The 15393-nt window shown below is 40.7% G+C and overlaps 3 protein-coding genes across 3 annotated transcripts in view; all 3 read left to right on the top strand.

Annotated features, from left to right (window-relative positions):
* Positions 1 to 15393, top strand: part of LOC109080469 (NACHT, LRR and PYD domains-containing protein 12-like) — a 303365-nt gene that overhangs the window by 154419 nt on the left and 133553 nt on the right.
* Positions 1 to 15393, top strand: part of LOC109062937 (NACHT, LRR and PYD domains-containing protein 3-like) — a 71460-nt gene that overhangs the window by 24709 nt on the left and 31358 nt on the right. The window lies entirely within an intron of this gene.
* LOC109078447 (protein NLRC3-like) lies at positions 11935 to 13189 on the top strand. Its single transcript, XM_042717542.1, has 2 exons — positions 11935 to 12829; positions 13021 to 13189. The coding sequence occupies exon 1, from the start codon at positions 12004 to 12006 to the stop codon at positions 12796 to 12798; it is 795 nt and encodes a 264-aa protein (XP_042573476.1). The 5' UTR covers positions 11935 to 12003; the 3' UTR covers positions 12799 to 12829; positions 13021 to 13189.

Below are 15393 nucleotides of genomic sequence, written 5' to 3'. Positions count from 1 at the left end.
TCGGAGCAGCACTAATCCAGAACAATGGCATTATGTAAGCTCGGAGCATAACCCTGCAGATGTTGCGACACGACCCATAGCTCCAACCAAATTGCAAGACACCATCTGGTTCAGTTGACCCGCATTTTTGCATCACCCAAGAACCTAGACTCCCCCTAAAACACCCTACGCACTTGTTGATCCCGATTAAGATGCAGAAGTTTGCCCATTAGTTACAGTGTTGCATACTGCTGTCTCAAAACGCTTTGAACGCTTTTATGACTGGAATCGTTTGATCAGAGCTATTGGCAGATTGATTCACATTGTGTGCTCTTACAAGTGAGATCAAAATGACAACCCTCCCACATGCAAGGGATGGCACTGTTGTAAATTTCCTCTGAGTGCTGACATATTACTTCAGAGTAAGGAGATTATCATACGACTGATACAGCAGGAGACATATGCAGATGAACTGCAGTGTCTTAGACAAAACAAACCACTTCCAAAAGCTAGTTCCACCTGGGGACTTTGGAAAACATGACCTGTACAAACTACAATGGCGTATGATGCAAAGCCTAGCAAGTACCTTGTGGGACAGATGGCATAAACAGTACCTTGCAACCCAACAGCATAGATGAAAATGGCAACATCAACAACCCAACATTTCTAAAGGATGCATAGTTCTGCTCAAAGACTCCCAATCCAGACGGAATGACTGGCGCTTGGGCATCATAACAGAAACTTATCCCAGCCATGATGGGAAAGTTTGAAAGGTTCAAGTAAAAATCATTTGAAAAGAAGGACCTAAATTGTTTCTGAGACCAATCAACGAGATAGTACTTCTCCTTCAGGAAGACTCTGAATAGAATATTCAGTTAAACTGGAGTATATGTTTGGCATTCCCTGAATACCAGACGGGGAGTGTGCTGTTCTACAAGAACATTTGATATTTAGTCTAATTTAAAGGTTATAGTTAGGCGCCCTCCTCTGTTCAAAGTTGGGTACTGCATGTCAGGTTGTAGAGTCGTTATATGACAACGTCATAATTATGAGCTAGATCTCCAGCAGCAGCAGAGAATTCCATGCGGTTGTGACTGCTATCATTCACCGATTTAAGTTGATCCGAAGGCACATTCGGTATGAAAACATTTCTATATTGTGATTCTTTGCAAGCATGTTTAGTTAATTCTTTATACTTTATATGCCAGATGTTAATCTTATTGCCTTTATCATGCAAATTGTGCAATATATTTCTAATGATGCGATGCTAGTCATTCTCTGTGTAAAGAGTTTATTATGTCTTATGTGATCACTTTGATTTACATGCTTATATTTCTGTATGTTTTTTTTTTTTTTTTTTTTTGTATGTTTACAGTTTTACGTTATTCCAAGATTGATAGTAAAGCTGGGGAAAAGATTCCTTGCTTCTGTTGTTATTGGAAGGCGTTATCTGTCTGCCAGATCAAGCAGGGCGTTTGATAAGAGGGCAGAACAAGCACTTTTAAAAGGCCGAATCATTACCGAAAAAAATAAAAATGAACAAAATACCAAGAAATTACTAATTCAGTGGATCAACCACTGACTAATTTGGATCGTAATGCATCTATCTGGTAATGCAACGATCTTCAGGGACTGTGGTCTCTACTCCCCAAAGAGCGACACACAGATTGTGAGTGATGCTGCGGAGCGCGCGGAAAACATGGAGTGAATTAGCGGAATCAGCGGATCTTTAGCGGAGCAGTAACAGACAGATTTGAGCTGGGGTGATGGGGTGGATTAAAAAGATAAAAAGGACCTAAACCTATGTTGTATTCGAGTATCGAGTACTGAAATGATTTTCTAAAGAGAATTAAATGGGCTTTTACATTTCTGGTTGAACAAAATTTTGTCCTTGTTCTTCGTTTGGCGGTTTTCCCGTACGTTAATTTTGCAAAGCATTTGCGAAAACTGAGTGCACGAAAACAAAACGATTTAAGATTAAGGGCATAACCATCATTTCAGAAGAATATATATATATATATATATACATTGCTTGAATTGAATGGGGGCTGGGGGGATCCGGGACCCCCCATAAGACTTGATTCAGTTCGAGCAATGTATATATATATATATATATATATATATATATATAGAGAGAGAGAGAGAGAGAGAGAGAGAGATTTTCTCACAATCAGGCCATCCCTCAGGTGACTTCACTCAGTAGTAATGTTACAGTGAAGAAGATTTTTAGCTGAAATTAATAATTCAGCGGCTTCCCGTTTTTACTAAAAAGCTGTTTGGTTTCAGTTAAAAATCTTTCCTGCTCTACTGAAGACAAAAAGATCAGCACTTCATTATCCTGCACAAAACTGCACTTTTTATCCAACGCTACTGATAAATGATTATTTTTATCTCCGTCTGTTTGTCTATTTACTGTTTTTTTTCAGCTGTTTTTTTGTCTTTTCTTCATCCTTTTTGCATTGTGAAAGGTCAAGCAGTCTCTCAGCATTGTTTTTGAAAAATAGTAGAAAATTAGTCTCTGCGAAGAAAGAAGATAAGGACACAACCTCTAAAATGAGTTCTCCATCTCCTGAGTTCATCTCTGATCAACAGATGGAGAATCTCCCCACTACATCCAATGATGAAGCAGGGACCGCTGAGCCCAGGTAAGACACTAGCCATTTTGGCATTTGTCAGATGCTTTTATTCAAAGTTATTTTCAGTGCATTCCAGAAGCCTGTGTTTGGTTTCCCAGACAGCAACCAGTGTCGGCCCGAATCCGGCCCACATCTGGCCCACATGAATTTCACACAGGCCAGATGTGGGCCGGATCTGGGCCAACACTATGTTGCTGTCTGTGTTGTGAACGGCATCTCATGATACCACCAGAGAGGCACAAAATAATTTTCCTGAATCATTTTCTGTCATGCTGGGATGCAATCCTGCCTGCTTCTGTTCTTCTGTGAGCACATTCTTCTCCACTGAGAGGATTTGTTGGGCATGGCTCACAGTCTCTTGGGGCCTATTGCACCAGCTTAAAAAAGATTACTGTCTGTTGGGGCCAATTGCACTTAGATACATATAGCTTTACAACTAATATTTACAACTAAAACCATGACCAGGCACAACTATGCCTAGCTGACTGTGAGTTTATGTACAACAAACGTGACATTGTTCACTAGTTGTTTTATTGGCATCTTTCTGTAGTTGAAACAGTGATTGAGCGATTACATGAGATATGTTTCATTGCAGTAAGTTGTTCTGTTTCTTTCCTGCTTGAACTGAGGCAGAACAGTGAATGCCACTTTAAAGAGTATCAAAACATTTATAGTTTGTATTTCGTGATAAAATTGACAGATTTGAAAGTGGAGATTATCTTATTAAAAGTAACAAAGAACAAAGCTTATTGTAATTTATCCGTGGCAGGTGATTTACAAGTTATTTATACTGTCCAAGCATTTATATTGTCCACCCAAACAAGATGATGCATGGTATGGTTTCTTCTAATAATTCCAGATCAAATGTTGTAACGCTTTGACTCGGATAACTCGTTAAATGATTAAATGAAAGAGATGATTGGTACACGGCAACGCGCTCCTCTCATACATGAGAGATTAACTCTTTCTTGGAGTTACAAATAAAGTAAAGAGAAATTAATAACGAGAAGGCAGAGCGTACTTATCATCCATTGTGGTTCTCATTACACAGTCATATAGTCCTTCTACGTCATCACCACATAGCGTGCGTTGTAAATCAAGTGATCAGTCTCTTAAAGGGCACACCGCACTATAATGTGATGCATTCAAAATACATCGTTTAGGCTGTTACAGATTCCCCACCGGAAAGAAAAAGGCTGTCCCCAGCCGTACACAACATAAGGACAACGGTCAAATTCAGCTCCATACATGGAAACTTGGAAATCCATCAACCCATAACATATTTTACATACAGAAGGCAATAACTGGCATACATGTCAGTACAGCTTCACATTATACAGTATGCATTTCAACGGAATATCACATAAAAAAAATAAATGTTTGTGTAACCAACCCATATGTGCAAAACAATTTTCTTTTTTTTTCCCAACACAACACATGAAACTATAACAATTAGAACAATGCTTTCTAGATTCCCACTGCTACGCAAGTAAAGCGTATTAGTAACTTTTAATACAGAAGAAATTCAAACAAGCAAACACATTACTACTTCAGATCCAATCTGTTAGAATGATAATCGTTAGTCCATCTATTGTCTGACCACCCTGAGGTGATTCTAGATGCCATTCTAGGTCTGAGATTGTAGAGATGACCTTCAAGATCAACGTCAAAGTCAGGAAGATGCGTATGTTGTGAAGATGTGTTAGCATCAGCGTCAGCATTACGAGTACAACTGCTCATGTTATGCTTGGTCACGTCATGTGAATTGTCAATAGGATCGTCACAATTAACATCAGCCTCATTAGGCAGTGAAAAGCATGCATCTTGAGGTTGGTCTCACCCCTCTGTGTCACCAGCAACCTGTCCTCCAACCCCTCATCGCGTGCTTCAGACTCATCCTGAGACCCATTTGGTGTATGGCTGCTGCATGCGTTCCAAGTGTGGAAAGGCTGCATATTGACCACATGATAGACACCAGCATCCTGTCCTTTGTACAACTTTGCAAGTCTATAATTCACATCAGACAAAACTTGAGTGACACGGTATGGACCAGAGTACAAGGGTGCCAGTTTTGCTGTAAAATTGGCCAGAGCATCTGATTTAAGGTGGGTTTTCACTCTGACAAGGTCACCAATGGCATAAAAAACAGAGCGACGTCTTTTGTCATAGTGCTGCTTCCTTTTGTTGTGACTGGTTTCCAGGGCTGCCCTAGCATGGTCATGTGCCTCTTGCAATGTCAAACGTAAGCTCTCAGGATAAGGAATTTCAGGTTCCTCTATTCCATCCCAGACAGGCTGAGTCACCAGGTCCAATGAAGTGTTCAACTCCCTCCCATACAACATCATGGACGGGGTTTGACCTGTACTCTCATGTGGTGCTGTTCGTAGTGCAAAACAAATTTGTGGAATATATCGGTCCCAGGTTGTATGTTTATCATACACATATGCTCGAATTGCTGTCTTGAGAGTCCGGTTCAACCTCTCTGTGGCATTTGTCTGTGGGTGATATGCCGTTGTGAGGCGATGTTCTGTTCCCAGAAGAGTGAGCACCCGTTCAAAAAGGTCGCTCAGGAAAGGGGAACCTCTGTCTGAAATTAGATATGTGGGGGCCCCATGACGGGAAAACAAAAGTTTAAAAGTTTATTTGCTGCCACTTGCGCAGTAGCTTCTCTCACTGCCACGATCTCGACCCACTTTGAAAAATAATCGACAAAAAGAATTTCCACTGGGAGTATGTGGCAAAGGGCCAACGAAATCCACCCCAACATACTCCCAAGGTTTTTGGGGCCGAATTGGGACCATTAGACCAGCAGGTTTTTCTCTGACTTGGTTTAGTTAGTTGGCAAACCGTGCAAGAGGTTACATATTTCTTCACCTCAGATGCCATTTTAGGCCAGAAAAAGGTCTTGGTTATCCCTAAGTGACCTGCAGTTGGGTGATCATGGTAGTATCTCAGCAAAGTACTTCTGAGAGAAGCAGGAGCATACAGCTTTAAAGATTTCAAGGGGTGGATGCCGTGAGCAGGTTTGGGATCATGGAAGTACAACAGGCCATCCTGAATGGAATACTGAGAGCAATCACCCATCTCACTCTCCTGTTGAAATGTCCTCAATGTAAGGCCTAAAGTGCTCAAGGGCCCAAATGATGGCCAGACATTCCTTCTCAGGCGTTGAATAAGGTTTCTCTGATTTATGCAGAGCACGACTAGCATACGCCACAGCAACTTCCCTGCCGTGCAGATCTCTCTGCATCAGTGCAGCTCCTAGTCCCGCATCACAGGCATCGGCATGAACAAAGAAAGGTAGAGAGAAGTCAGGAAAACTTAGCAATGGTGCCGAAGTTAATTTTTATTTCAGAAGGTCCATGACATCTTGGCATGCAGTGTCCCATACAAAAGGAGGATCATTTTTAGTGAGCGCAAACAGTGGTTCAGCATGGCGGGTGTAGTCCTGTATGAACCGTCGGTAATAGCCTGATAGGCCCAAAAACTGCCTCACTTGCTTCACATTGACAGGGGTTTTAAAGTCCATAACAGCCTTCACTTTGGCCTGGTCCGGCAGGATGCCACTTGGACAGACGCGGTACCCCAAAAAGGCGAGCTCTCTGCGAAAAATGGCATTTGACCAGTTTAATGGTCAAACCGGCAGACTTGAGCCGTGAAAGGACTTCCCTGAGGTCATCGAGATGTTGCTTGAAAGTGGGCGAAGCCACAACAATGTCGTCCAAGTAGACTGCACAGCACCTATAAATAAGACCAGCCAAGACACTGTTCATTAGTCTTTGAAAGGTCGCTGGTGCATTGCACAGACCAAATGGAAGCACACGGAACTGAAATAGCCCACAATGTGAAACAAAAGCAGTCTTAGATTTAGAGTCTTCTGCCATGGAGACCTGCCAGTATCCCCGAACAAGGTCGATCGTGGTCAAAAATTTTCCTCTAGAAAGAAAGTCTAGGGACTCATCGACTCTTGGTAATGGATAAGAGTCCTTCACAGTAAGCTGGTTTAACCCACGATAGTCCACACAAAATCGTGGTTCACCATAAGGTTTCTGAACAATCACAACGGGGGCTGCCCAAGGACCTGTTGCCGGTTCAATGATGCCATCGTTCAACATTTTTCCTATTTGATCCTCAATCAAACGCTTTTTAGCTGGGGAGGTTCGATAAGGGGGAAGGTGGACTGGCTTGGCGTTCCCCGTGTCAATGGAGTGCTCAATTAGTGATGTGCGACCCAGATGACCGTCAAAGTGATCAGAAAACTTTCAAGTAGCCCTGACAGTTGTTCCTTCTCAGCATTACTCAGACATGCTTCCTCAACCTTTTCTCGAAGTGCAGAAGATGGGACTTCCATAAATAACAAACTGCTTTCTGACTCCTGCACTTCCCTGCCTTCCATCTCCTCTATTAATAAAGGATCGCTACCTATGACAACAGTTCTGGATGGGATGTGAATGGTGATGGAGGCATGCAACATGAAGTCCATCCCCAAGACCAAGGTTGAGGGTAAGCGTGGGACAATAGCAAACCTGTGATAAAAACGTCCCATGAAGCCAAAAGCCAACCATGTCAGCCCTAAGGGTTGGCATGCCCCACCATCTACTAGTTGGATTGGGGGAACAGACCATGGTTTAATGTTAACCTTCAGTTTGGCTTGATTCTTAACAAAGTCCGCTTGCACCGCAGAAAGCGATGCGCCTGTGTCAAGTGTAGCATCTAACACCTGGCCATGTAGGTTAATCTTGACTCTAAATGGAGTGTTCCAAAAGGAAGGTGATGTGGGACCTTCCACATGGCAAAGGACAGGATGTTCTGGAACAGCAGCATTAGACGGTTGAGGTGAAATTATCTTCTGGAGGGAGGATTGCCTCTGCGAATCATCCTCCCCCCTTTGGAGTTTCCCTTGTGCCTTACAAATGAATTTCCTTCCCCTGCATTGCTACTTTCCCCTGCATTGCTACTTGCTACATTGCTACTTTGTAACTCTTGCATCAAGAGCAGGTTCCGAATGTGCATTAGGGGACTCACTTTGTTGTGAGCCATTTCCAGAAAGTGAGTTGCAGTCTGGACATGTACGAGAAGTGAAGCCAGGGCGTGAGCACTTGTAACAGTAGATTTCTTTGCGAAATTTAGCTTTATTCTGCATTGCAGGCACTGAACATTTACTTGGTCCCAGGACCACATGGAGCTCGTGAGCCCTCAGCAGAAGATCCATACCAGAGGAAACAGAAGTTCCATAGAGAGCCACTCTATACTTTTCAAGAGTTTACAAATAAGGTTGATATGTTCTTGCTCTGGCAGAGGAGTTTTCAGTTTTCTGAATTCACTTAGCATGTGAGCCACAAAAGTAGGAAGGGGCCCTTCAGGGCTTTGCATACGGTCCAAGATTCCTCTCATTATTTGTTCCTGGTTGTCGGAAGGAAGAAAGACTTTCCTGAAGAAATCACAGAACTAGGTCCATGTAACGACATGTGCGTCAAAGACGGAAAACCATTTCTTTGGTTCTTTTGCTAAAAACTGTGGCAGCTCGAGAAGAATCTGAGCATCGGTTAAATCAAGGGAGGTTCTGTACACATTGACCGATTGTAACCAATCCTCAGGGCTAACGTGTCCGTCTCCCGCAAACACAGGTGGTTCAAGCCTTGACTGGTACAGTACAGATGCGAGGATTCTACTAGTATTACTCACATCAGAAGAATTGGGCTGTGGAGAGAAAGTCATGTTTGCGTGAGAAAAGTTATCGGTGGTTGTACCTTGTAATGGCATTTGGCCTGGAGGAATATGGATGTGTGGCGTACAGCTGGCCATAGGAGGGAGCTGTGCATGTGGTGCTGCAGGGTTGTTGACATCAGGAGGACCAAAACGTCTTAATATACTCTGCTACAACTGGAGAGAATCGTTAAGGCACTGTTGCAACAAAGATACTTCAGCTTGTAAGAGCTCCACTTGAGTCTCCAGGCTCACACGCTTTGGTAACTTTGGTCTATGTCTGGGGGCAGAATCTGGTAATGTGTAGGTCAAGTCAGTGTTAAGGTCTGGGTGAGAAGCCATATCAGCTAATGTGCATTTACATAACCAGCAATCTAGAAATTGTAAAAATTCCAAATTTAACCAAGAAAAATACAACCCGTTATTAAAATGCACACACCATCAATAAAATCTTCAAAAAATATTCAACAAACCCTTTGAGTTAGTTATAGTCTATTTTACAAGAGCTTAGTATTTTTTGTAACAGAATAGGCCCAGAGCAAAAGAATATGTTGCTTTAAATTGAACGAAATGTTACTTGACCATGGAAAAATGTCCAGAGTTAAACTAGTCTAGCATAAGTTAATTCAGTTCACGATGAAGAAAAACTGTTCCAACAGGTGTACTGTTTCCTCAAAATGTTCAAAACGAAATTCCAATGCACAACAAAAAATAAACCACAAGTAGTCTTTGAAATGAAAAATCTTTGCTGTTCGCTTGTGCAGTCAAAATCAACGCGCACACACACAAAAATCCTTGCTGAAATATCCCAAGAAGATTATATATAAAAAATATCAGTCTGTACTTGGAAAACAGGCAGGGAAAATTTTGCAATTAGATCACTCCCTCAAAAGAAAACTGAACTATTCCATTCAAAAAAACAACAAAAACAAGCTTGTAAACAATATCAAAATGTTCGATAAAGCACAAAGTCTAAATGTTGCAGATTAATCCGCTGTCAACAAAAAACTGCGTCATCCACTCACTCAGAAATACGGGTGTTCCTTGCGCACATGGCACCCAGTTTTAGCAAGCTAATCTCACCAGCTTCCACGATGCCGATTGAACACTCTCACGGCTCCCCAACTCCTATACTAGTTTTAGGGTTTCATCGTCGTAGGTTCCACAAAAATGATGGATCCAGCTTCAGTAGTTTGGGCGCCAATTGTAACGCTTTGACTCAGATAACTCGTTAAATGCATTAAATGAAAGAGATAGAAAACGCAGAGTTGGTGTTCCACACGTTTAATGGTTGGTACACGGCAACGCGCTCCTTTCATACATGAGAGATTAACTCTTTCTTGGCGTTACAAATAAAGTAAAGAGAAAATAATAATGAGAAGGCAGAGCGTACTTATCATCCATAGTGGTTCTCCTTACACAGTCATATAGTCCTTCTATGTCATTACCACATAGCGTGCGTTACAAGTCAAGTGATCAGTCTCTTAAAGGGCACACCGCAATATAATGTGATGCATTAAAAAAACATAGTTTTTGCCGTTAGAATGTAACATTTTACTGCATAATTACATAGAGAACTATATTTTGTGTTACCCCTGTCAGCAGTGTGGTATCCTACATTTGCTATATATTGCTTATCCTGATTGAAAAGATTATAAACATTACAGTTTACGTCTGCAGTATGAATTAATTCACAGACATGAATCCAAAAAAAACTAGTAATGTCCAAATAAATCATGACTTCTCACTTTACACCTACCTTTGACTAGGCATAAGATTTTGTTTCAAATGTAGTCTTACCTAGTCTTGCCTAGTCTTCAAATACTTCTCAAATAGTAATTTCTTTATATTTTATGTATTCATGTATCGAATGATGCATATGTGTAACAGTCCGGAGACATTGTTTTGAGGAATACAACTCAATATACTTTTACAGTCAGTACTAGTCTGTATTCCTCTGAAGAAAACTTGTTTTACATCACTTATGCAATAAAAATCAATCTCTTTTTTGTAACATAAATCAATGTTTCATTCAGATTATAGACAAGAGCCAGTTACTGCCAGTACATGAGACATGGGGATTGATTAACAACAGATAGATCTAAAATGTCTTTTTGTTTGTCAATTAATTAAACTTTTGTCAGTGTCACCAGGAGGACAAGACAGATATCAGTGTCTCCAGAACCCAGTAGTGTGTCTATGAAGTATATATCTGGAGAAAACAGTGATGTCATCATCCAGCTCAACTCAGTTCAGTTCTCATCCATCAGTGTCTGTGCATTCAAGTCAATAGTATTGACAAATATCAAGTGTCCCTAACCGAGCAAGCCACAAGGCGACAGTGGAAAGTATGTGTAATAAGTATGTGCAAAACGTTATTTTGTTTGTCTTTTGTAAGTATCAGCAGGAGGAAGGAACAGAGATCAGTGTCTCCAGAACCCAGCGGTGTGTCTGTGAAGAGTAACAGATCCTTGATGCAACCCCCTGGATTCAGTGATGAAACAGTGACCCTTTATACTTGGTTAGTATAATGATGTAGTTCCTGAATTACTCCCCCTAACTGCTCTTCTTATTAAAATTATAGATATTGTTGAAAATATGTCTTGTGGTCTCCAGTGACTCCAATGACTCTTTGTAATGACAATAATTGACTTTTTATTGCTCTTTTTATTTTTCGGCATCTCACTACAGGCAGGAAAGAACTGAAACAGTCCTACCGAGAAACACACTGGAGACTGTAGATCTGCAGAGAGTCAAAGACCAGTACAAAACCAGCATGATGAACAAGTATGAGAGATTATTTGAGGGAATGAAACTCCAAAAGAATGAAACCCTCCTGAACAGGATCTACACACAGCTCTACATCATAGAGGGAGAGAGTGAAGGAGTGAATGAAGAACATGAGGTTTTACAGATGGAGAAAACAGCCAGAACAACAAAACACTCACAAGACACTCCAATCGACTGCAATGACATCTTTAAAGCCTCAGCTGAAGCAGGATGTGAAGAGAAAGACCTGATCAAGACTGTTCTTACTAAAGGCATCGCTGGAATCGGAAAAACCGTCTCTGTGCAGAAGTTCCTTCTGGACTGGGCAGAGGGAAAAGCCAATCAGGATGTAGATTTCATGTTTGTGCTTCCATTTCGAGAGCTGAACTTGATCGGAGATCATCAGTACAGTCTTCACAGACTTCTGCTGGACTTTCATCCTGAACTTCAAGATCTGGACTCACAGATTTATGAGGAGTGTAAAGTTGTGTTCATCTTTGATGGTCTGGATGAAAGCAGAATCACACTGAAGTTTTCAGACGCTCAGGAAGTTTGTGATGTGACTGAGACTTCATCAGTGGCTGTGTTGATGTCAAACCTCATGAAAGGAGAGCTCCTTCCCTCTGCTCTCATCTGGATCACCTCCAGACCAGCAGCAGCCAATCAGATCCCCTCCAAATACATCCACCGTCTGACAGAAATTTAGGGTTTCAATGAACCTCAGAAGGAGGAATATTTCAGGAAGAGAATCAGTGACCAGCATCAAGCCAGCAGAATCATCTCACACATCAGAAGAGCAAGAAGCCTCCACATCATGTGCCACATCCCCGTCTTCTGCTGGATCTCATCCACTGTGCTTCAGAAGTTCCTGGAAGAAGATCTGAGTGTAGAAATCCCTCAAACTCTGACTGAAATGTACATCCACTTCCTGCTGATTCAGATCAACATGAGGAACCAGAAGTATGAAGAGAGCGATCCAGAGAAACTCCAGCAGTCCAACAGAGAAGTGATTGTGAAACTTGCTGAAGTGGCTTTCAAACAGCTGATGAAGAGCAATGTGATGTTCTATGAGGAAGACCTGATTGAGAGCGGCATAGATGTCACTGACGCCTCAGTGTATTCTGGGATAAGCACTGAGATCTTTAAGGAGGAATCTGTGATTCATCAGAGGAAAGTCTACAGCTTCATTCATCTGAGCTTTCAGGAGTTTCTTGCTGCTTTCTATGTGTTTTACTTTCACATAAGCAGCACAGCAGAAGCATGTTTAGATTCACTGCATAATTTACATAAAAGAGCAGTAGATAAAGCCCTTGAAAATGAGAATGGACAGCTGGATCCGTTCCTGCGGTTCCTGTTGGGCATCTCACTGGAGTCCAATCAGAGACTCTTGCAGGATCTACTGACACACACAGAGAACAGCTCAGAGAGCATCAGGAGAACAACACAGTACATTAAAGAGAAGATCAAAGATGGACATGAACTCTCCACTGATAGATCCATCAATCTGTTCCTCTGTCTGCTGGAAGTGAAAGATCAGACTCTGTCCAGAGAGATTCAGGAGTTTGTGAAATCAGACAAACACTCAGAGAAGAAACTCTCTCCTGCTCACTGCTCAACAATCGCCTACATTCTTCAGATGTTAGAGGAGCCGCTGGATAGCTGGACCTCAAGAAATTCAACACATCAGATGAGGGGAGAAGAAGACTGATACCAGCTGTGATCAACTGCAGAAAAGCCCTGTAAGTGTTTAATTATGTCTTACAGTAAATATTCTTTCCTCAATGGAATTATAGTTTCTGTTGTTGTACTAATTGGTGTTATATATCTTGAGTTTATTCTATTCTTTTTAAACTTTATAGTAGAAGACACTGATATTACTTAAATAACAATTACAGAATGAGTTTAAGACATTAATTGTTGTGTCTTTCAGTACTGCTTGTTGTAACGTGACTTCTCAGGATTGTGATATTATATCATCAGCTCTACAATCCTCAAACTCTGTCCTGAGAGAGCTGTCTCAGTAACAATGACCTGCAGGACTCAGGAGTGAAGTTACTATCTGATGCACTGAAGAGTTCAAACTGTCAGCTGCAGATACTGAGGTTCGAGTTTCACGTTAAGTCATTAATATGAGGAGTCATGATATAATTTGCCTAACTATTGATCTGACCCCGTAGACGCCATAATCACATAAGTTGTGATGCCAGAATTTAGATTTTATTATCATGAGACAATAAAACCGAGAAAGCTCTGCAGAACAGTCTGTCGAGTCTGTGTCGGTTCTCTGTTTTATACAGTGCTTCCAAAGGCGTGCCCATGTTCAATACATTTCATACATATGGTTCTGTTTATCACCTCTTTCACCTTTTATGGCTGTGTCTCCAGCTTGTTTTTAGGATGTAGAATTTATTTTAAGTGAAACGAGGAGGCCTATATATTTTGTCTTATGTCAAAACAGGACATGCATCTTTACCATATGCTGTATTTTTGTAATGTCTGCACCAAGGAGGTCTCAACATCATATATTTTGTCTTATGTCCAAATAGGGGTGTGCAGCTGCACCATATATCATACCCCTGCACTCGCTGCACATTCCATTCTCATGCAGCCTCTACACACAGGCAAATGCATGATTATAACAGTAGAATAACTTGATACATAAATGGCTAGATTCACATTGATTATACTTGATTAGTTCATATATTGACCAATAAAAATCTTCTTCATTCCCCTCTCTGAGACTTAGTAAGTCTCACCATCATGTCATTACCCAGAGCGCAGTTTCACAATTCAGTCTCATCAGTTATCACTACCTAGTGACTAAATTAAGTCACACATTTTTATCACCAATGACTAGATTCTGTAACCGCGCACTGGAGGGATGATCAGGAGCAAACATCTCCCTCCACACTTGACTAGGAGGGAGTAAAAGATCCAGTCTCCCTAACCCCTCATTAAAGATAAAACAATGTTATAAGCATGTGGGCGCAATTGGTTCAGCACTTGCCTGTGGTTGTCACAGTTATGTAGAATCCAAGAGGAATACACATCAAAACATAAAAATGTAACATCACAAAAATAGCATAATTGATCTTCAGTCCAGATCTTTTGTGCACTGTAGAGGCCATTTTGGTTACCCTCAAAAATAAATTTTCCATCATCTTGACATTTTTGAATTTCCATTTGCTTAGCTGTGGCTTTGACTAGTGACCCCAATATAGGAAGTACACAGTAAAATAGTAATTCTCCTGTCAATAATGCAATTCCTAAAAACTTTCCCAATTTAGTTATTAACTATGCTCCCCATGCTCCTAACTTTGGATCCAACCAGTCTCACATTTTATTATTTTTTCCAACATTTGCTTTATCTACCATTCTTAGCCTTTTCAGTTTGATCATTACTTCACTAAATGCTCCTTCTGGAGCAGTATTATTTGGTATATAAATACAGCATTGCTCCCCAAACATAACACATACTTTTCCTTCTTTTGTTTACAAATAATCTAGAGCTATTCTATTTAGCTCTTGTCATCCTGCTTGTTGCCTCCAATGGCTCTCCTTTAAATTTTAAGGCCTTATCTGTGTAATTAATAAATCTTTGCTGATTGTACTGTATGTAATTAGTCCATTCTGTAATTTAATATTTTCTTTTTGTAATTCAAATTAATATTAATTCAAACCTTAATTTAACTTCATCTCTTGTATTAAATTTGTTAGGTATGCCTTTTGGTTGACCATTTTAATTTATATAATCTGCAGAGACTTTTTCATCAGTTTTTTTTTTTCTAGTTTTTTCCTTAATTTGTTGTTTCCTCTTCTAAAGAGATATGACATTTATGTGTCAGCAAAACCCTGGTAGATAATCCTGATTAATTTTCTGGTAATGTTGACAAGAGGCCTTATTCTAATCCTTATTCTAATGCATTATATGTCTGCCAATACAATATCAATTTCATCAATTATAGCTGGTGGGCCTTTTTTTCAATAGCAAATTAGCTTTACGTTAGAGTATTTTCCATATTTTGATGCATTTCCCTTCAAATCTTCCTATGTCAATATTTCCCTTCTCATAACCTTCGAATTCTTGATCTGCCATTACTTGTATTTTTCCTTCTTTTTCCAGTTTTTTTTTTTTTTTTTTTTGGCCCACATCTGCTCCCAAGTATTTTTATCTCATTAGCAGTCCCATCACTCATTCCATTTTCACCAGGGAGACTCTTTTTGAGTCGTTGCAATGGTCTTTCCCTCGTTGGCAAGAGTGGGTTGTTACTAGCACGCCCTTCATCCCTCACTTTATGCTGTG

The sequence above is a fragment of the Cyprinus carpio genome, chromosome B1, assembly GCF_018340385.1.
Source record: "Cyprinus carpio isolate SPL01 chromosome B1, ASM1834038v1, whole genome shotgun sequence".
NCBI lineage: Eukaryota > Metazoa > Chordata > Actinopteri > Cypriniformes > Cyprinidae > Cyprinus > Cyprinus carpio.
The sequence above is the reverse complement of the archived record's forward strand: the minus strand, read 5'-3'. Positions and strand labels throughout refer to the sequence as shown.

Coding starts and splice junctions, on each gene's coding strand:
- LOC109078447 (XM_042717542.1), top strand. CDS start 12,004: ATGTACATCCACTTCCTGCTGATTCAGATCAACATGAGGAACCAGAAG.